Raw genomic sequence first — 23,487 nt, 5'->3', positions numbered from 1 at the left:
TTTTTCTCTTTTTGCTTTTTAATCATTGTAGTTGCTACTTGCTATTATTAAGCAATATGTATTTAAAAAACTAGCGAAATGGGGCATTACACTCTCTCCTCCTTAAGAATATTCGTCCTCGAATGTCATATCACAGTTATTCTTGAGTATAAAGAAAGATCTTAGGCCTTATGCCACTCTCACTATCTCTTAGGACCTTAAAATTTGGCTAACTCCTAAAAATTTTAAAAATTTCGGCAGAGTTTCCTTTGTAACTTGAGTTATCCCAAAATTTTCAACTTGTCAAAACCAATAGAACAATAACACTTTGCACCTCCAGCGACTCAATCCAATAATATACAATATCAAGGCATACCCATATACCCGCCAAAGCCATTTTACATCATTATAAGTACAAATATTACATAACTTGACAATCTAAATATTTTAAAGCTTAAATTGAATTATGTACCTGAAATCTCGAACAAATAAGGACACTTTTTTCTTCATGACTTCCTCGAGCTCCCACGTAGCTTTCTCAGCTGAGTGGTTGCTCCATATTACTTTCACCGAAGCAACGTCTTTGGTTCGAAGTCTATGAACCTGCCTGTCTGCTATAGCTATAGGGACCTCCTCATATGTCAGAGTATCATCTACCTCTATCTCCTGTCTATCAAGTACATGACTCAGGTCGTGAAAGTACTGTCTCAACATGGACACATGAAAAACTGGATGCACAAAAGATAACTCTGGAGGTAAAGCTAGTCGATACGCCACAAGCCCAATCCTTTCAAGAATTGGATAAGGCACTATATATCTTGGGCTAAGCTTCCCTTTTCTACCAAACCTCAGGATACCCTTCATTGGAGACACATTTAAAAATACATAGTCACCCTCTTTGAACTTAAGATCACGGCGTCTTATATCGGAGTATGACTTTTATTGGCTTTGAGATGTTTTAAGCCGTTCCTGAATAAGTTTCACCTTTTTCAAGGCATGTCCTGTAATATGTTTGGCCCAATAAGCATCATTTCACCTATCTAAAATCACCCTACAGGAGAATGACATCGCCTTCCATATAGGGCCTCGAATGGGGCCATCTGAATGCTTGCTTGATAACTGTTATTACATGCAAACTCAATCAAAGATAGATGATCATTCCAGTTTCCTTTAAAATCAAGAACACAAGCTCGTAACATATCTTCCAAAGTCTAAATTGTCCTCTCGGCCTGTCCGTCCGTTTGAGGGTGAAAAGTTGTACTCAGATTAACTCGGGTACCGAGACCTTCCTGAAAACTCTGCCAGAACTGGGCAGTAAACTGTGCACCCCTGTGAGAAATAATAGACATGGAAGAACCATGCAACCGAACAATCTCCTTTATGTATAATGATGCATACTGGAGTGCCGCATAGGTTGTTTTGACTGGCAAAAAATGAGCTGACTTAGTGAGTCGGTCTACTACGACCCAAATGGAGTCATGTTTCTTAAAAGTTCGCGGCAAGCCAACCACAAATCCATATTTATTCGTTCTCATTTCCATTCTGGTATTTCAATGACTTGAGCTAAGCCACCTGGCCTCTAGTGTTATGTTTTTACTTGTTGACAGTTAAGGCACCGTGATACATAATCTGCAATATCTTTCTTCATATTATTCCAACAATAAACATCCCTCAAATCATGATACATTTTGGTAGAACCTGGATGTATTGAATATCTGGAGCTATGAGCTTCTACCATAATTGCCCTTCGAAGATCTTCTACATTAGGCACGCATAAGCGGCCATCAAGTCTCATCACACCATTCTCATCAAGTGCAAAATTCTTAATCTTGCCACTAAGGACACCTTCCTTGAGCTTAAGCAAGCTAGGGTCATCAAATTGTTTGACTTTAACTTGATCTACTAAAGTAGACTTAGCACCCATACTTGCTATCAACCTTCCATCATACTTCTCATCGAGACGAACCCCTTGGCTAGCTATTTGTTAGGCTTCCTTAACTATTGGATGTTCGACCACACACAACCTGGTCAAACTCCTCATGGATCATCTGTTCAGAGCATCAACAACCACATTCGCTTTGCCGGGATGGTAAAGGATATTACAATAATAATCTTTAAGCAACTCCAACCACCTATGTTGTCTCAGATTCAACTGTTTCTGCTTGAATATATACTGCAAACTTTTGTGATCTGCATAAATGTCACATTGCTCTCCATAAAGGTAGTGACACCATATTTTAGACCAAAAATAACTGTTGCTAACTCAAGATCGTGGGTAGGATAATTTCTTTCATGATTCTTTAACTGCCTAGAAGCATAAGCAATTACCTTGTCATTCTGCATAAGAACACATCCTAATCCTATTCTGGAATCATCACAATAGATCACAAATTTACCTATAGCGGTAGGTAGAGTCAGGATTGGGGATGTAGTCAACCTGTTCTTGAGTTCTTGAAAACTTTTCTCACAAGCTTCAGACCATTGGAACTTTACATTTTTCTGAGTTAAATGTGTCAACAGGGCAGCTACTGAAGAGAACCCTTCTACAAAACGACGGTAGTAACCTGTCAACCCTAGAAAATTGCAAATCTCTGTAGGGGTCGTCGGCCTAGGCCAACTCTTAATTGATTCTATTTTATGTGGGTCTACTCTAATGCCTTCTTTCGAACCATGTGTCCCAAAAATGTGACTGTATCGAGCCAAAATTCACATTTGAAAAATTTGGCATAAAGCTGACGGTCCTTAAGTATTTGAAGAACTGTTCTCAAGTGATTCTCATGCTCTTTCTGGCTACGGGAATATACCAAAATATCATCGATAAACACTATGACAAAGGTATCTAAGAAAGTCTTGAAGACTCTGTTCATTAAGTCCATAAAAGTTGGTGGTGCATTGGTCAACCCAAAGGACATCACTAAAAATTCATAGTGACCGTACCAAGTCCTGAAAGCTGTTTTTGGGATGTCTGTTTCTCTGATTTCTAACTGATGGTGTCCCGATCTCAGATCTATTTTTGAAAAATACCTGGCACCCTGCAACTGATCAAATAAGTTATTTATCCTGGGCAGTGGATATTTATTTTTGATAGTAACCTTATTCAGCTTGCGGTAATCTATACACATCTGTAGGGAACCATCTTTTTTCTTCACGAACAACATCGGAGCACCTTAGGATGAAACACTAAATAAAACCCTTATCTAAGAGGTCTTGTAACTGCTTCTTGAGTTCATTTAGCTCAGATTGAGCCATTCTGTAAGGAGGAATCGAGATTGGTTGAGTTCCTGGCAATGTGTCTATGCCAAACTCAATCTCCCTATCTGGTGGTATCCCTGGGAGATCATTCGGGAACACGTCTGAAAACTCTTTCATAATCGGTACTGATTCAAGCATTGGGGAGCCAACTTTTATATCCCGCACATGTGCTAGATACGCCAAACACCCGCTACTCACTAGTTTTCTAGCCTTAAGGTAAGAAATAAACTTACCCACAAGCGTTACTTCACCTCTAATTATAATTGGATCTTCCCCAATAAATGAAAATTTAACCGTCTTCGTGTGGCATGACAAGAAGATAACCAGTCCATGCCAACTATGATGTCAAAGTCTACCATATCTAACAAGTTCAAATCGGCTAATGTTTCTCGGCTCTGAACTGTGATGATGCAGTTTCTGAATATATACTCAACTTTAATAGATTCCCCTATAGGTGTGGAAACCTCAAACAGAACCCCTAATTTTTCTGGTGCTTTTCCAAACTCGACACAAAAATAAGGAGACACATAGGAGAAAGTTGAACCAGGATAAACCAAATACATAAGCAAGGCAACCACAAACCATGAGAATACCTGTAATAACTTTGTTAGACGCCTCATCATTCTGTCTGTCTAGAACTGCATAGAATCTGGTTGGTCCGCCTCCTCCCTGAGCTCCACCCAGTTTGAGTATTAGATGCCCGAACTGGAGGAGGTGCAACTATAGAATTACCCATGGATGTTGTCTGTCTGATTGGAGTTTTCCCCGGAGCTTGTCCAAGTAGTGGGCATTCTCTCTTAATATGACCCGGATCATGGCAGTGGAAACAACCTTTCTGACCCAAAAGGTATTTTCCTGGATGTCTTTAGCTGCACGAAGGACATATAGGATAGGAGAACCGAGGTTGGCCCTGACTAGTTGAACTTTGCCCCTGAGGGGCCTGACCCTTACTCTGCTGAATGATTCATGTTCTTATCCCCAACTGAAAATCCACTATAAATACCCGTTGTTCTAGCCTTCTTGTTGTTATCTCTAGCTTCCCTAGCGATTTTATCAAAAGCCTCATTACGCGTACGATATTGACAACTTGAAGATAAGTCTTGTCATCTTGATGTGAAGTCATATCTTTTGACATATGTGGATTCAAGCCTTTAATAAACCTTCTCACTTTTTCTCTCTCTATCGGTATCAAATTAGGTGCATACTCTGCCAATTTTGTAAATTTCATCTCATATTCAGTCACTGACATGGTACCCTATTTAAGATGTTCAAACTCACACCGGAGCTCATCCATCCGACTGCTAGGCAAAAACTTGGCCCTAAAAGCTTCTTTGAACTGGGGCCAAGTAAGTGGCGGTGATGTAGAATCTCTGACCTTCTTGTAACCTCTCCACCATTGCCCTGCTGCACCCTTAAATCGAAATTCAATCAACTCTGTGGCTTGTGTTTCAAGACAACCCAAAGAAACAAACATTTCCTCTATCTCTTCCAAAAATAGCATTGGTTCATTTGGTTTATCGGTATCATTATAAGTAGGAGGGTTTAATCTCATAAAGGCATGTGGATCAATTTTTCCTGTTGGTAACTGTACTGTCTGGGTAATATTTGCAGGGACAACTGGTGGTGGCACCACGAGTGGAGCTTGAAAATCATCTCATATAACCTCTTCATCTGAATCATGAGGGTCCTGAGGAGGAGCATGAACATGTGCAGCCCGACCACCAGTCGGAGGGGCTAGGGACTCCAGAAAGTCCAAAATTCTGTCAATTCAATTATTCTGCTAATGTGGTGGTACCCGATCATTAACAACCTGCTGAGGTGGAGCTTGTGCTTGTCTTGTGGCCTTACCACGAGCCTGATTACCTCTCGCATTTCCACCTCTACCCCTAGTAGTTTGACCTATGCCTCTACCTCTGCCACGTCCTCTAACTGCAACTGGTGCTATTAGTGCGACTTGCACCTCTGGCGCTGCATCTTGATGATTAACAGTTGGAATCTCAACATTGTTAGCAGTAGAGGATGAAGTTGATCTTGTTCTAACCATCTTGTTTGTGCTAAAACAAGAGATAAATGGGTGTTAGAATTCTGAAACGTTTAGCTCTAACGCACGATATAAGAATCAAAGGAGAGAAAGAGAAAAAAATCCTAACATATTGAGTGATTGGCACTCAACCCTTACCACTCGTTGAGTGAACCCTATACTATTTGTATCAAACTTCAAGTTCAATAGCAAAGAAACTAACATGCTTAAATATTAATTCTAATCAAATTGCAGTTCTTAAGCTGACTGATAAAATATAATAAATAAAGGATAAATCCCAAAATATTTTAATACTGACCCACTAACAAGTCACGAGCCTCTAGAATCTGAAAAACAAAATTTAAAATATATAGCCTATGGGGGCATCCCCCGAAAATAAAATAAACGTAAAAAGAAAGTTATAAATAATAGTCTGAAAAGGGTCCGCTACCGTTGGAATGAATCAACGGAGTATATAAACTGAATCTAGAATATCTCCTCTAGCCATGTGCCTCGTTACCTGCGTCCTCAATACCTGCCACACGACGTAGCAGGCCCAAACGGGCTAAGTACCACCAAAGGATACCCAGTAAGTCTCATAGGTTACCTCCTAAAAAGGCGGAGTGAGACCTTCTAGAAAATATAAGAAAGAAAAGGGATATACGGGAAATTATATAAAATTTTACAACCAAGTAATAATCTCAAAACTGAAACTGTAAGCTAAACTGTAAGCTAAAACTGAAACTTAACGTAGAAATTGAGCCCATAACTGATATCTGAAATAGAAACTGAGTTAAATATATTTTTAGATATAACTTTGCAAAGTTAATTGTTACGCATAATGGCCCTACGTACGTGAGCATCTGGGAACACGTACGGGGGAGTGTCGGCCTATCTCCCCAACAAACAGTTGGCACCTGTGGGGTAGGTAACCCTGACATCATGGCACTCACGCTGGGGGAGGTTGGCCACTTCTCCCTACTGAATGTGAATATCACAATTAAAGGCACATAACAATTAGTAATACACATAAGCATGTATTCATGTCATATATAATGTCATACTGAATAAGAATAAGTGAACTGAGTATTGGATCACGAGAAGACATGACTTAGCTTTAGCTAACATATGGAGCACAAAGGGTTATAATGGAATTCCCTGCTAGGAAAGTAAACCTTAACTCACCTTAAAACTTTAGCTGCAATTCGTCTCTTCAAGTTTTTCGAGTATTCGACAACACGAAATCTACAATAATAGGCTTAACCATGTCAATTCATAAGCTATTAAGTCTTACTTGTTATTACTTAGCTATAAATTTAGAAACTCTCACCTCACTGATTCAAGTAAAGTTTTCAACTAAATATTTTCATTCTTCCACAAAGGTATATAGATGACGAGGCCATGAATTCAAGTAAACTGATTTTACAAAAAGATAAAGTGACCTCATTATAAATCCTTGGTTCTAGACCCATAACATCAATTATGTATTCTATAATTAAATACTAGATATTGAAAAATCTCTCACTTAACTTTGGCACTAACTAAAAGCTAAACTTTTATCATATGGGCATTCAAAGAAAACTTCTCTGCCATTACTAGAAAATATGAACCTCAAAAGCTCTATCAATTTATTTCAATGAATACTTAAACTTATGTATAAAAATAATTTCGTAGAATGAGAACTTAAGGGTTTTGACTAAATTTTCACCTAGCGATAATAATCATAGAAAATTTGGAAGAATTTAATACCTGGATTTCGAGAATGGTAAATTGCAAAACCTTGAATTTTTTATGGCTTTCTACGTTCTCTGTGCTGCCTAACTCCTAATTTGCTTTTGTTTTTTTTTGCTAAAACCTTATTTTCCCTCTTTACTTTTTCAGACAAAGACCTTTACCAACCCTTGGCACATGAAAAAAAACTTTTACCCCTCTAATTCCCTTAGGCTTCGGTCCCACTAAGTCTCTTTTTCTTTTTCTCTTTTTTGCTTTTTAATCATTGTAGTTGCTACTTGCTATTATTAAGCAATATGTATTTAAAAGCTAACGAAATGGGGCATTACAGAGGCGGATCAAGGATTTGAAATTTATGAGTTATTACAACAATCTCAAGTTAATGTACAATAGTAACCGGACCAACTGACTGGATTACGAGCTAACTATTCTTGTTTAGTGAATTTCTTAATACCAATACATGGGTTGGACAAAGTTACTGCTTAATACTATAGACCACCCCTGCGCAATTGCACCAGCTTAATTTATTAAATAAAAAAAATAAGAAAAGAGGGTTTTTTTTGTTTCCGGATATAAGTTTTAAAGCCTTACTGTTGGTGTATACTGTATCGTAATACCAAGATTGAGCCTATGCAACAACTTCTGCGGGCGGGCATCTGGAGTTGTTTCAACAAACATAAATAGAGTTTTAGTTAATGAGGTGCTCCAACAATTTCAGAATAATATAAAATAAATAGCTGGTTCCACCTAATTATGTTCTTCTGGTTGAAATTTTCCAATACCATCAGTTAAGGTTGGACGTTATTTTTCTAGGTGAGGGAAAGGGGAAGGAGGTGCATGTTTGAGTATTCCCTTGCATCTAAGCACATTTGTTTTTCAAAATTTTAACTTCTGTATAGTAAATGAGATACAATTTTTTTTTTTGGCACCATCAAATTTAGCGCTACCTACAATAACAAGTAGCTATTCATGACAAGTTTGATATGAAAAATAAAGTAAGTAATCTGGTGTAACATGTTAATTAGAGATATATATAATTTCTCCACTACTATTGTATGTAAGTTAAAGTCCAATTGCATGCCCAAATAGTGAGCTAAAAATTTGGGCCTTTAGACAAGTACTGATTTGCTAAGTTTGTCCAATATTTAGTAGGATTAATTAAAGCAGCATAAACTCTAAATATAATACTACTCTATAAAGGTCATACGTGATCAAACTGTAAAAGGAAAGTACTGGGAAACAAAACAAAGAGGCGTACTTATCTTAGCTATGTTTAATTTATTCATCATAATCTCATAATCACGTAGTGGACATTATGTTTGACTAATTTAATTCTCTAGAACTATAACTTACATTTCTGCACCAAGCAAACCATCCAATTGGGAAATATAGGTGGGTAAGACGACTTAACAAAACTAAAGTAAGGAATATGCGAAATCTCTTTAGTTTCTCCATTTGTCCATTTCTTGGAAGCAACACAAAAAGGAGACGTAAAGGTTAACTAAGGAGTAGTTAGTTAACCATATAAGTAAGCTTTGATTTGCATTAATCTGGTGGCATCTAGCCTTCAAATTTCTTGGCTTAAAGGCTTTACACAATAGTGAGTGCAACTTAAACCTAACCCCATTAATTAGAGGGACAAGTTTTACTTGCTGAAGGGTTAATTTGCTTTTTCTTTCGATTACTTCCTAACTACACTAAATAAGGGATTAGAAGCATATGTAAGCAGGAAACTGTCTATTTCCATCGATAGTAAGTTTTGTTCTTCTTTTGAAGGAAGAAAAAAAAAGCTTTCATGATATTAACTCAAACCTCTATGAATTCACTCTTATTCTTCAAATATGTAAGAGAAGAGATCGAAAAGAACGAGAAGAACCTATATACGTATATAGAAAAAAATGAGCTTGTACTTATTTGGCAAAACGAGCATGCAAGTGTAAGTATGATCACTAAATTTACTGTCTATAACAATAAAGTTACAAAACTATTCTTGTTTAAATCTAAAACGAAGCTTATTGCGAGAAAGAGGAAGCAGGATTATTACCCAATTCTCTCGGAAAATTTTATTATAATTATATATAGGAGAAAAAAGGTGTTTTTGTTAAACAAAATTTATTCTAAAGTTACAAATCCACATCTAAACTTCATCCATATTTGGAATAGAACTCTACTAGATTTTCTATAATATCTTCAGTAGCACATGTCCTCCTAACAACTCGCTTTTGTCATAACGCTTTGACAATTTCATTCACATAACAGACTTAGCCCTTAAAGTTGATACCTTTTTATAAACTTCCAAATTGGCGGCCAATTATCTGTCAATACTTTCAAAGTACCGTACCCCATCCAAACATTACAAACGAAAGTCTCACATTAAGCACTACCTCCCTTCTTCTTCTTCTTCCAGAATTGCTCTAATATTATACCTAATATTTTCGTCAAAAGAATATGAAGCATGCACATTGTAGGTTGGTAATGGATATTATATTCTTGCTAATATAAAAGTGAATAAAAAATTCCGGCCCAGTTGGTTTGGAGGGCGGTCATCATACATATCAGCTGGGATCGATCGCCCCTCAATACCTTTTGGGTCGAGTCTGTCGCACAGGGTTTGCCTAGTGCGGTTTACATTCTCTGTGTGATTTGCAGACTATTACACAGTTGGGTATTTACCTAATGCGTAGAGAGTGTTCACTCGAATGGTTAGCGGATGGGGTTCCAAAAAAAAAGTGAATCAAAAGGAGGGCCGCGTCATTACCAAAAAGGAAAAATAGAGGAAGATAAAAAAAAATTACATAAAAGAGAGATGAAAAATAATTAGAAGGCCCGAGGAAAAAAGGAAAAGAAAGAAAGTCATTAAGCGTGCAAGCAAATTGGAGTTTGTTAGGTGAGAAAGAAGAAAAGAGAACTCTATCCACTTGCCAAGGTGGCCGGCTGTTCCATATGTTATATTTTGTTAGTATTTTAATGGAAATTTTATATAAATGTTCCAAATAAGAAATTTACTAACATCTAGTCATTAATCATACACTTAGTAAAACTGATCAAACACATATAAAATTAAAAACCAAATAAATAAGATTCTTTCTCTCCAATAATCACACACAAAGATCTCCTTACATATTTTTTTTAAGTGTGGTCAACAACATTAGATGATACAAGACGAAAAGAAAATTTCATGGATGAGGTGGCAACATGGTGATAAAATCCAAATATATATAATATTCCAAAAATCTAAGAAAAAGTGACATTTTTCAATGATTATGGTTGAAATTCATTGAAAGCATATAGATTAGTCAATATACAAATTTTGAGGAAGATTTGAGGTGATTTGGATTGATTTGGTATCAAAATTCGTAGTTAAAATCGAGTTAAAAAAAATCTTCTGCGGCACATGTATCACACACACAAGTATACATGGATATACATGTGAAACACATTTTATACAAATATGATACCAATATGATACACATCATTTTTTTTTCCATATTTCATCTTCTACTTCGAATTTTCAATTCAAACCACCTTAAAACTCCGCCAAATCATCCCAAAACTGAGATTCAAACTCCTTAAGATGTACCCAATCTATTCTAATAACACTCACTCAAAAGAAAGCAAAGATTTGACTTTTTTAGCTACAAATAGCTAATTGGTTAATATTGATAACATTTGGCTAATATTAATAACATTTAGTGAATTGGCTAATTTTTGTAATAAGTTACTTAAAAATGGACATATCTAATAGTTTCCCTATTTTAATTATAATATAACACTACAATAATAATAATAATATTCGGGTCAATTTGTATGCACCTTAACTAAATTTATTATAAATATGTTGCCTTCCATCAGTATAAATGTCAAATAATTCTATCCACAATACTTAAACAAATAAAAATAAAAAACCTATTATTTTTTATCTTCATTTAAATTTGGACCCAAAACCTAATGATACTCTATTCACCTTATTAATCACGAGGCTACAAACTTTATTAAATATAAATATGCCACTGTATGTTTTAAGATTAGTTTGATATTCTCGGACCCAAAAAGAAAAACCAACTTTGCCATACAAAAAATATGAATATGCATCACCTAATGAATTGAAATTAAACACTAACACTTATCTATCAAATTGTTGGTATCTATCAATTTATGGAACCTTCTCAATAAGAAATTAGTCACCCACTTTTGCTCCTAGTGGATTTCTACGCATTTCATTAATTTAAACTAAGAAAAAGAGAAGAAGGAAAAAAAGAGGTAACCTGTCACTATGCGACAAAAGCGCGTAATTTTCTTTTGGTATGGGCCTGTCTTAGACTTTGTTCCTCTCCAGAAAAGTCTTCTAAATATTTCTAGAAACTCCGTATTATATTTGCTGTCCCTTCATCTTTTCTCTACCATTTCCTACTACTAGCAACCACTAATATTTCTTCTTCTGTGCAGTTCCATTATTCTATAGTAAAGTCACGTCCAAGTTTAAAGAAGAGAGAAAACTGAAAAGGCTGAAAATTCCAGAGCTTTAGATTTAGCCAAAGATAGTTATGGTCGTGTTGTTCTTGGTGAAGATTGGCAAAGTAGGAGCCAATGGAAGAAACTAAGATCGCCACCAGTCGCCCCAAAAACAACCTTGTTCATTCTATGGTTTTTCTCTTCGGTTTCTATGTTTGGGATTGGGAATTCCTCACTGCCCTTTTGCTTTTCAGTTATTGCTCCTTCTAATTTTCCCTAGCTAGGATCTTCTCAATTAATTTCATTTTCATTTTCAACTAACTCATAATTAGCCCAAATCTTCAAAAGAGTTTTGTGTAAGTTCATAGACGTTTAGAGAAACAGAGGAATACAGGGGGATGTCGCAGAGGACAGTTCCGGCGCCGTTTCTGACGAAGACGTACCAATTGGTAGATGATGCGACCACCGACGACGTCGTATCTTGGAACGAGAGTGGCACTACTTTTGTAGTCTGGAAAACTGCTGAATTTGCAAAGGATTTGCTGCCCACTTACTTTAAGCACAACAATTTCTCCAGCTTCGTTCGTCAGCTTAACACCTATGTACGTTCCTACCTTCTCCTCTTTTAATTTTAATTTTCTCTTTAAATTGCTTATCAGTGATTAAATTCTTGATTATATAAATTTATTTACTGTTCACATCATCATCTTAGTTTCCACATGTAATTTTCTGCTTATAATATCCTTATATAATTTTTTTTTTTTTTTTTTGAATAGATCGGTTCTATTGCTTGAGCTGTTCATTAATTGGGTGCAGAATTTCTTTTAATCAATTACAATTTCCGATTGGATAACAAAGAAATATGTAAATATAGAGAAAAAGATATGATTCCTTCCAACATGGAATATTTGCTTGGCTCCAAAAGTCCCTTTCTTAGGTATAGAAAATAGATACTATACTGAAAACATAGTTTCGGATGCTTTCGGGAACTTCTAGAAATCTACTCCGAACGATTTGGTATCAAATGGATATTTCATCTTTTACTGAGGCCTAAAGTGTGAAGTAATTACCATATTCTGTCACAGATTAAATATGTTTTTTTTTTTCGTTCAATTTTTTAGAAATAGCGATATTGTACCCTTTCGATGAGAGAAAAAGGCATATCCTGTTCATATTATGTATTTAATTTTAAACGTTTACAATTCAAAGTGAGTATATTATTCAATTTTAATTAAGTGATGATATATATGACAAAACAGAAGGGAAATTTTCAATTAACGAAAAAGTTGTCTTTGTATAATCGATTTAAGCCGTGGAATGGTGCTTGTATTAGTGTAAACGGTCTATATCACCTCAATTAGGGTGTGAACTACATTGAAATCATGTGTTCACATACATATTAAAATTGTCCTATCAGTAGCTGGAATATGTTCAGAGATATTTTTGTTTTTTCATAAATATAATATTTTAACATTATTATATTTTGAAGTTCAGAATTACAAGATTTGGCTATTAAAAATATTGGTGATATTCTATTTTAAGTGAAATAATTGTTTTTACTCATAGATCTACAACTTTCTTTCCAAAAAAATTCATGTTTTAACTTTCGAATACTCTCTTGTACTTCAGCTCTAAGTATACTTTTTCTTTGTCTTTAGCAAAACGTTTTCTAATGCCTACTTATTTTTTTCAATATTCCAATTTAACGGCGGAGAAAAAAGGGTGAACCTTCCTAACCACCCAGTGGTCGGAGAAATGAGGTTGATAAAATGAAAATCTGCAGTGTGAACATTAGTTGGTCAATTTTAGCTGCATTGCTTTCGCGTAAGTTAGGGGCTATTGTAATCATCCCAATCTTCCTAAGTGGTTTTAGTCTATTTTTAAGGCGTTTGTATAGCTCTTTTACCTAGTCTAACCCTCTAGAAGCAAAAAAGGCTAACGTTCACACTCTCAACAAAGAGGTAATAAAGCAGTCGATAATTATTAAAATAAAATTAAGAAGAAAATAAGAGAAAAAACAAGGTAGTTGCCTAATTGAATCATACTCCAAGAAACTCATCTTGCTTTTTCTAAGTGCATTCTTGCCTACAACCAACATAGGTACCGAATAATTCTATCCATTAAGACTTTGATAGATAGGAAAAAATCATCTATTAGTATTTATGCATATGTCGGGATTTGAACCTCAAATTTCAACCCACTTTATGGATCACTAGATCACTCCCTTAAATGCATGTGTCTCGCTTTGATGCCACTTGCAAACATCAAATTCATAATAATGTATGTTGATTGAGAGGATTGTACGTTTTTTCAACATTATATTCACCCAAAAGAGCAATCTTTTTCACCAAGGAGTAAGGTGTGTTGGTGAATAGCAACAGCTCAGCGCCATAGCTTATATACAAATTGCAAAAGGACTATTGCGAAGATAACTTGGATTCCTATAACATTGCGACTGTTTTTGGTCACAAAAACATCTCGATTTTATCATGACACTCAATATATTGACTTTGCCTATATTTGCAGGGCTTCCGAAAGATTGTGCCAGACAAATGGGAATTCGCCAACCAGAACTTCAAAAGAGGACAGAAGGAGCTCCTCACAGCAATACGCCGTCGGAAAACCGTGACACCGACCCCAGCTGGTGGAAAGTCCGTGGCTCCAGGCACATCAGCATCTCCGGACAATTCTGGGGAAGACTTAGGTTCAAGTTCCACCTCTTCCCCTGACTCGAAGAACCCGGGGTCTGTTGATACCCCGGGAAAGTCCCAATTCACAGACTTGTCGGACGAAAACGAGAAGCTAAAGAAAGACAACCAGATGCTGAGCTCTGAGCTCGCGCAGGCCAAAAAACAGTGTGACGAGCTAGTGGCTTTCTTGAATCAGTATGTGAAGGTTGCACCTGACATGATCAACCGTATCATGAGCCAAGGAACCTCAGGGTCCAGCCATGGGGAGTTGGTCAAGGAGGTAATTGGAGCTGTTAAAGATTTAGAAGAACAAGGTAGTAACGATGATCAAGATGATGACGAAAAGGGTGATACTCTGAAACTATTTGGTGTGTTACTGAAAGAGAACAAGAAAAAAAGGGGTCCAGACGAGAATGCTGATATTTCTGGGTCCCATGGGAAAATGACGAAAACTGTGGACTACAATTTGCCTTGGATGAAATTGTCTTCGGCCACTGGAGAGAGCAGCAAGATCTGCAACTGAAATTGTGATCCAAATATGAAGAGAAGTTGGAGAATGGACTTTATTCTGCAGATTAGCTTCATCCTTTTGTTTTAGTGCCTGTTAGTTTACAAGTTCAGTGATTATGAAATAAGGGAGTATTTAGTATGAGTAGTATTGGGGTTAGATTACCACTAAGAGTACGAGCAGTAACCCCAACATATTAAACAAGAAATATATACATAGGGGACTATCAAGTCATATCCCACTGCCGCAAGGTCGGTTGGTTTGTGTGTAGTCAAAACTCATAATAATGGTTTCTGATTTATGATTTCGTTTTGATACTTCAGGGTTCTGCAAGTTATCATTTAATTATTTCCATTTTAGCTGACAGATTATTATTGCTAGTGCTCGCAAATTAATTAATCAAACATCATATCGGTCAGTGTTTCTTTAATCTCAGCACTTAAATATTGGCATTATATTGTTATGGAAAGTAGGCTGTTCATTTTAGCAATAGTTATTGATTATATGACCCATTGATAAAAATTTCGTCTCAGATTCTTTTCCCTTTTAGTCGAGTAATCGCACAAGCCCACGTTATCTTTTTGTGAACCAATTCCCAAAGAAGAGCCAAGTGGAAGAGAAAAAAAGGTGGTTAAGTGTTAGTTCTTGTTTCATATTTAAAAGGAATTGGAAGTCACCAGAATAGCCTCTTTGCCAAGCTTGTTTGGCCAAGCTTTTTTTTGGAAAAAAAAGTGCTTTTGGCTAGAAGCAGAAGCAGTTTTGAAGAAGCAGAAAAAAGTAGCTTCTCCCCAGAAGCAGAAGCAGAAGCAGTTTTGACTTTTCTTCCTACCAAAAATACCCTTTGCAAAATATTATATATACCAAAATAACCTTACTTAGTTTAAACTATTAAGTAATATAAAATGACTTTTGGGATGAATTTTCATATTTATTGGATGATTTTTTGATATATTTAAATTATCTTGAAAGAATAAAGTACTTTTCAATTTTATTTTTATATTTTACTTAAATAAAATAAAAAACTTAATTATTATCTTTATTTAATAATAAATATTTATATATATATATTCTTCTGCATTCATCTCACCCTAGTGTATTCCTGAATTACGACGCATTTTCGTCCCAGGCCATGCCTTATCCTTATATCAGCTGCCCTGAAGTTCTTTATTTTGTCTTGTATATTTCCTTTGTAGTTTGCCAACTTTAATTTTTTTGACACTAGCTTAACGTAGGGATAAATTGTGTAAGATATTAAGTCTTGTCATGATTTTAACATCATGCATATGTGGCAAGATCAACATTATTTACCTTTTTAATGTGCAACATGTTGATTTCATATATATATATATATATATATATATAGTTGTATTCGGTGGAACCTGCCCACTTATAACATTAATTACTAGCCTGTCAGACCTTCAAATGATGCACCCAACTTCTTTTGGTTTGATTTCTGTGTTTGTATTGTCTGTTGAGAGAATTTTGACACAGGATGAAACTGGCAAATTAAGAGGGATCAGATGTGTAAGGAAAAGATCATTGAGATTAGATATATGTAGTCAATCTTCTTTTGGGGAGTAGTAGGAGACATATATATATATATATATAGTTGTGTTCGGTGGAACCTGCCCACTTATAACATTAATTACTAGCCTGTCAGACCTTCAAATGATGCACCCAACTTCTTTTGGTTTGATTTCTGTGTTTGTATTGTCTGTTGAGAGAATTTTGACACAGGATGAAACTGGCAAATTAAGAGGGATCAGATGTGTAAGGAAAAGATCATTGAGATTAGATATATGTAGTCAATCTTCTTTTGGGGAGTAGTAGGAGACATATATATATATATAGTTGTGTTCGGTGGAACCTGCCCACTTATAACATTAATTACTAGCCTGTCAGACCTTCAAATGATGCACCCAACTTCTTTTGGTTTGATTTCTGTGTTTGTATTGTCTGTTGAGAGAATTTTGACACAGGATGAAACTGGCAAATTAAGAGGGATCAGATGTGTAAGGAAAAGATCATTGAGATTAGATATATGTAGTCAATCTTCTTTTGGGGAGTAGTAGGAGACATATATATATATATATATATATATATATATATATATATATATATATATATATATATATATATATATATATATATATATATATATATATAACGCTATCTATTGTGGTTTGATGAAGAATACCTGAAGGTGATAATCGTATGTATCCCCCTCATTTTCACACGACAGGTCTATAACGAATAAAAAACAATTCAGAGTAATCACAAAAATTGCTTCTCTTATTTTTGACTCTTATCTAAACTATTATTATCTTATGCTGTGTTTATTACCTGTCCTCCTAGGCCCTAGCAAGTCATGTTTGACTAAGCTTTGGAGAAACAAGTAGGAGAATACTTCTAAAAGAAATATTGTACTTCATTTTTGGAGACTTAAGTATTTCACCAAACTTTTAAAAGAATTGATTTTTCTATTGTTGGGAGAAAACTTTTAAGTAATTCATCAAGAATTGATTTTTGATAGAAGCAGAAATTACTTTTCTATTGTTGGGAGGAAATCGAAATTATAGTTTCTCCTTGGAAACAAAAGCAGAATCAAAAAATATATTTTTATTCTGACCAAAATTTTATATTTACTAACCTTTTCCTTCGTAAGTTTACCCATCTGTCTCCTGACTCCTAACTATAAAAACAATATCTAAGTGTTTTTCTTTCTTCATGGTTTTTATTTATTTATTTATTTATTTCCAATTTCTAGTAAATTACACGTGCGTAGTAATAGCACAGGAAGCCACTTTTCAGCCTTTAATCGAAAAATAGTTACTTTTATGAAAAATCCTACAATAAGAGGGGGCTCTACGCGTCCAAGTGGTCAATTTAGATACTGGCCCATTGGGCTTAGTAACGAGTACTCCGGTCTGCAAGGATTTCGCCCACTCGAATTAAAGGGCTTTTTTCACTTTTAGCCCGCGCCAGAAATTATTTACATTTGATAGCAGAAAAAGTGTATACAATTTGTATAATTTTTGTATATAACATAGAGAATATATATATATATATATATATATATATATATATACAAATACAAAAAATATAACTATTATTTTAAAAATAGCTATACAGTATCATTTTTTCAATTAAATATCAAGTTCTTCTATGTCTCAGAGTCTCGTCGATTTGCATTCATCTGGCAAAAGGGACAAGGACAAGGAAACGACAGCGACTGTGATTGAGAAAGACCTTCGAATAAATTATGGTGTGCTTTTATTTGAAAAGAATAGAATTGTAACTTCTATTATTATACTCTTTTTCCATTTCTGTGATGTTTATTATGATAAACGTATCCCAATTCCCATCCTAATTTTATATTACGTCGTCTTCATCATCTTGACGTCTAAGCAGCAATGCGATTGCAAAGTGGTGACTTTTTATATTAGGTGTTTTTCCCTTTTCACTTTTGAGAAATCGTAACCCTTTAAACGTAATTTAATATTCATCACCCTTAAACGCTTTCTTCTCTATGTTTCTGGTGATAAAAAAAGAGAAAACCCAAAATAAATAAAAGGTAGACGAATAGAAGCCAATTAGTTATTTGGATTGAAGATAGAAGAAAAAGAAAAGATCATTAATTTAGTTCAACTGAAATAATTGCTCACATGAGGTTTGAAGAGATTCTGAATGATTCTTTTATGAAGTCGTTATGTCTTCCTTTTAAACTATGCCATGAAATAACATTCGGCATAATAGAAGATGTAACTATATATCCTTTGCCAATATTTGATTCTTGCACTTTTGCTTGTTTGGTTAATAATTGGTTATTGAACAAGAACGTTTTTTATCATGATTTATGATTTCCGTATGATATTCAAAGGTCCTGCATTTTATCGTTTCCTTTTTTTACTGGCAGATAGTTAACCAAACATTGGTTAGTGATCTCAGCGCTTAAATTCCTGTTGTTGGCGTTGTTATGGAAAGTAGGCAGTTCATTTTACCGACAGTTGTTAATTATCCAATTAAAGAAATTTCCTCTCAGTAATAATCTTTTCGCGTTAGTCTAAGTAATAGCCGTTACTCTCTCTCGATATTTTGTCAATGAAGTTCACATTTCAAAAATAGTTCCGCATATGGTTAATCGAGGAAGGTAGGACTGTCCTAGCATATTACATATTTGACCAAAGCTTTTGAGAAACAAGAAATACTTTATTAAAAAGGGAATCTACTTATTGTGCTGAATTAAGGTATTTCGCCTTAAAGTTAAGTGATTCTCAATAGTAGCAGAAAAATCTTATGTTTCTTGGAGAAAGCAAAAATTTGTTGTTTTTTCGTGAAAATAAAAGCAAAAGCAAAAAAAAAAAAAATTCAGGATAGAAGTAACTTTTTATTTATCAAACTATCCACCCACAATTTTACTCATCTGTCTCTCAACTACTAAGGACCGTTTGGCCATAAAAATTGTTTCATTTTTTTTTCCTTTTTTTTTTTTTACTTTTTTCGAAATTAGTGCTTGGTCATGAAAATTTCAAATTTCACTTGAAGTTAAATTTCGGGATTTAAAAAACTTATAATTTGCACTTCAAATCACTCACAAAATTTAAAAAATAGCTCCAAAATTTTCAAATATCATTTTCACAGAAAAAAATATTTAATTTTTTTTCGAAATTTCACAATTCTTATGTCCAAACGCCCACTAAGTCCCTTTCGTCCTTCATCTTTTTTCTTCCTTGAATTTCTAGTGACTAGTGTAGTATACTACTTTAAAAAGATCCTACATTAAGAGGGCCCGACGCGTCAAGTGGTCAATTTAGAATACTGGCCCATTGGGCTTTAATTACGAGTACGTTTCGTCCACTCGGATTAAATATCAAGTATCAACCTCCTCTGTCTCGGATTTGCATCCATCTGACAAAGGAGACGACGACATCGACAGTGATTTGAGAAAGATCTTCCAATAAATTATGGTGTGCTTTTATTTGAAAAGAATACATTTTTAGCTTCTGCTATTATACTTTTTTCCCCATTCCTGTGATGTTCGTTACAATAAATGTACCATCCTAAGTTTTTATTCCCACGTATTCATCATCTTGACGTCTAAGCTGCAATGCGATTGCAAAGTGGTTACTTTTTATATTAGGTGTTTTGCCCTTTTCAGTTTTGAGAAATTGTAACCCTTTAAACGTAATTTAATATTCATCACCCTTAAAACGCTTTTTCCTCTATGTTTATGGTGATAAAGAAGAGAAAAACCAAAATAAATAAAACGCGGGTGAATAGAAGCCAATTAGTTATTTGATTGAAAATAGACGAAAAATAAAAGATCTTTAATTTGGTAAACTGAAATAATTGTTCACATGAGGTTTGAAGAGATTCTGAATGATTCTTTATGATGTTGTTATGTCTTCCTTTTATGTTAGCAACAGTTGAGATGAAACTATACCATGAAATAACATCCTCTGCCAATATTATATTCTTGCACTTTTGCTTGTCTGGTTAGTCATTGGTTATTGAACAAGAACATATTTTATGCTTGTTGATTGTACCAGAATATTTTTCTTATGAGGTTGGGACTTGGCAACTGAAGCTTTTAAGAATTACTTTGTGCCTAAGCTTTTTGGCTTGCATATAGTTTACATAAGCACTTTACAATACACTCTTGTTTGCATATAGTTTGCAAAGAATTTAGAGGTTAATTAATGTTGTGGCTGATGATTACTCCAGTAATATTATTGTGAATTGGTATGGAAGATGCAAATGTGTTAACTCTTATTGTGTGTTGTGGTTATACCGGTATATCTTACAAATTTGAAATGAAAGAAAAATATCGGTGTCAATTCTACTTTTTCTTTACTTGAAAACAAATTGTATTTGACTTACCTGTGTACCTGATTAGGCAAGCGTAACAAGAAAGATCTCAAGAAGGGACACTAGAAGCCGTCACCCTGGGCTGACACAGCAGAAAAGACAAGAGATCAAAGAAGCGTTTGAGCTGTTTGACACTGATGGATCTGGTACTGAAAAAGTTTTTATGTGTTTGACTGTGATTGATATAGGCGTGCAATCTCTCTAACTTAATTAACCCTCTTCAGGTACTATTGATGCCAAGGAGCTGAATGTTGCTATGAGGTTTGGTTATTACTTTGCTAAATGTATACAAATTATATTATCTATTCTAATCTGATGATCACGAGCTAAATAACTTATATTGCAGGGCCCTTGGATTTGAAATGACAGAGGAGGTAATTTTTTAAAGACACTGATCATTTGATATTTGTTTACGTCCTCTTCATGTTGCTGGATTTATGGCATGACTAATATTGTTGCATGTAAAAAACCTTTTGTTTTCAGCAAGTTGAACATATGATAGCTGATGTCGATAAGGATGGTAGTGGTGCGATCGATTTTGATGAATTTGTACACATGATGACTGCCAAGATAGGGGAAAGGGACACTAAAGAGGAGCTCCACAAAGCATTTAACATACTAGACCAAGATAAAAATGTGAAGTCCTTTTCACAATGTACTACTCTAATTTTTCTATATGATGCTAATTCGACATGTTATGAGAGTGCAGGGAAAAATATCTGCTGCTGATATTCAGCAAATTGCCAAGGAATTGGGTGAAAATTTCACTGCAAGAGAGATACAAGAAATGATTGAGGAAGCAGATCGCGATCGTAAGTTCTTTTTTCCCCAAGCAGACCAAGATGATTTAGGCATAAGATGGTTTCTTTAAAGTGGCATAATAAGTAAACAATACTTAATAAAGTAAAATGTCTTTTCCAGTCGTATTAATCCATTTCTTAAGTGTACTAATCTGGACTTATGTGTCTTTCTTATGTAGGTGATGGAGAAGTAAGCGCAGAAGAGTTTATGAGGATGATGAGGAAAACCAGCTATGGAAACTAGTACAAAATCATACTACTGTTAAGTTTGAAGTTTTAAACGAGACCAACTTTTCGACTTTGAAGTTGCTTGTCCTTTTTTCCCCTTGTCCTCCTCTCTGCTCTGTCATATATTGTGTATACATTTATGTAAATACTTTATCTTTTCCCAACTGAATAAATGAAAGAAAACAAATATAGAGAATACATAAATAAAAAAAATTATATAAAATGAACAATTAAGATGCTAGTCACATGATCTATGATATTTGTTGACAATACTATGTTAATTGACAAAACGAACTATGGTGTAAACCAAACGCTTGAACTTTAGAGAAATGCTTAAGAAATAGTGGTTTTAGAAGTAAAAGTAAGATTGAAGATGTGCACGGCAAGTAGTCAGCATAAGAAGAGTGACGTAGAAGTGAGATTAGACGAGATTGTGACGCTTAAAAGCAAACAATTTAGATATTTAGACTCAATTATCGAAGCAATTTTTATGATAAATGAAGATATTGCATATTAAATCGAAATATGATGGTTGCAATTGAGAAATGCTACCAAAGTATTACGTGATAATAGGATATCGATCGAAGTAAAATGCAAGTTCTACGGATTATTATAATACCAACAATGTTATATGAGAGTAAAATATTCGGATGCTAAAGTCCAATATTCTTATTTTATCACTAGCACATGTATGCCAAATCATGTAGGACATGATTTTGTAAAATAGAATCAATAGTATCACAACAAAGATTTTGAGTAGAAAATTATACCTGAAAAAATAAAGTATAAGTTTATGTGAATAATTATTATGGATCGTTACTTTTTGTCGAGGTCAAAATAATTGTATATAGTGTGAATCTATGATTTCTTTTACTTATTTTAGTTTTATGTTAGATATATAAGTAAGTGTATCTAAACTAATAATTTCTTATATACGATATTCTTGTTGTGTGTTCCTTTCCACCGTTCCAATGATAATTACATTGGGTCGTCGTTGTCTTCTTCAAATTTTTTGGTCCTCTAGATTGTTCTCTCGATGTTTATCTCTTCGTCTTCAATTTCAATTGCTCAAACTTTTCTAACTTCGTGTAACTTCTCCATAATTAAATATCTTATGACTCGGTATTCTCAATTTTTATATCGATTTTAACAAAAAATATGAAATCTTCATCCTTAGTCGATATCAATTTGCGATAAAATTTGGGTTCTTCTTTTTGTACCAAATTTTGCGAATTGCGATAGTCTTTTTTTACTTGCTATAGTTTTATGATAATCATATAACGAAGAGTATCTCACCTAATGTTTCCTTATATACTGTATTCTTGATGTATTCCTTTTCACCATTCCTAATGATATTTATATTGGATCGTCGTTCGGAAGAAGCGTCGCAGAAGCGGACACGCAGAAGCGGTCCTTAGGTTCGCAGGTGCGGAGTTTGGCCAGCTGGGGAGGACCGCACTTGCGAGGATTTTTCCGTAGAAGCATAATCACAGGTGCGGCAGTGGCTTCGCATGTGCGAAATACCTGCTGGGCAGAATGTCTTAAAACGGGGCTCACCCATTTTTTAGCCCATTTTATCCATTCTTGGGCGATTTTGGAGCTTCTTGAGAGGGGTATTCACCTAGCAACTTGGAGGTAAGTTAATTTTACCTATTGTGAGTTAAATACATAGATTATAGGTAGATTTTAACATGTAAATTGTGGAAATCAAAGGTTTAGATGAAAAACCTAGGTTTTGATAAAAATGATATTTTAGCCATGAAAATGTTTATGGAATGGGATGAAAAATTATATATTTGAGTTCTTAAGGTTATGGGTGACGATTTCCTCCGAAAATTTTCGGAATCCGAGCACGTGGGCCCGGGGTGAATTTTAGGAATTTTTCTGATTTGGGTTGGGTAATTCATCTAATAACTTAATTTTGAATTGTTGAGTATGTATTGATTAAATTATATAACA

The 23,487-nt window shown here is 34.7% G+C and overlaps 3 protein-coding genes across 3 annotated transcripts; 2 read left to right on the top strand and 1 right to left on the bottom strand.

Annotated features, from left to right (window-relative positions):
- Positions 1-426: 426 nt before the first annotated feature.
- On the bottom strand, positions 427-1,903 carry LOC142171934 (uncharacterized). The gene is made up of 2 exons (XM_075235659.1): positions 1,577-1,903; positions 427-837 (listed from the first exon to the last, which is right to left on the bottom strand). Exons 1-2 carry the CDS (start codon positions 1,901-1,903, stop codon positions 427-429), a joined length of 738 nt encoding a protein of 245 aa, XP_075091760.1.
- A 9,454-nt stretch (positions 1,904-11,357) lies between these two features.
- On the top strand, positions 11,358-14,949 carry LOC107766665 (heat shock factor protein HSF24-like). The gene is made up of 2 exons (XM_016585480.2): positions 11,358-12,036; positions 13,961-14,949. The coding sequence occupies exons 1-2, from the start codon at positions 11,833-11,835 to the stop codon at positions 14,645-14,647; spliced, it is 891 nt and encodes a 296-aa protein (XP_016440966.1). The 5' UTR covers positions 11,358-11,832; the 3' UTR covers positions 14,648-14,949.
- A 4,523-nt stretch (positions 14,950-19,472) lies between these two features.
- On the top strand, positions 19,473-21,625 carry LOC107766669 (putative calcium-binding protein CML13). Its single transcript, XM_016585487.2, has 7 exons — positions 19,473-19,599; positions 20,529-20,646; positions 20,725-20,761; positions 20,847-20,874; positions 20,984-21,136; positions 21,210-21,312; positions 21,480-21,625. Exons 1-7 carry the CDS (start codon positions 19,597-19,599, stop codon positions 21,542-21,544), a joined length of 507 nt encoding a protein of 168 aa, XP_016440973.1. The 5' UTR covers positions 19,473-19,596; the 3' UTR covers positions 21,545-21,625.
- The last annotated feature ends 1,862 nt before the right edge of the window (positions 21,626-23,487 follow it).

This window comes from Nicotiana tabacum, chromosome 17 (assembly GCF_000715075.1).
Source record: "Nicotiana tabacum cultivar K326 chromosome 17, ASM71507v2, whole genome shotgun sequence".
NCBI classification, from domain to species: Eukaryota; Viridiplantae; Streptophyta; class Magnoliopsida; order Solanales; family Solanaceae; genus Nicotiana; species Nicotiana tabacum.
Note: the sequence above shows the minus strand (reverse complement) of the source record. Positions and strands in the feature narration are given on the sequence as shown.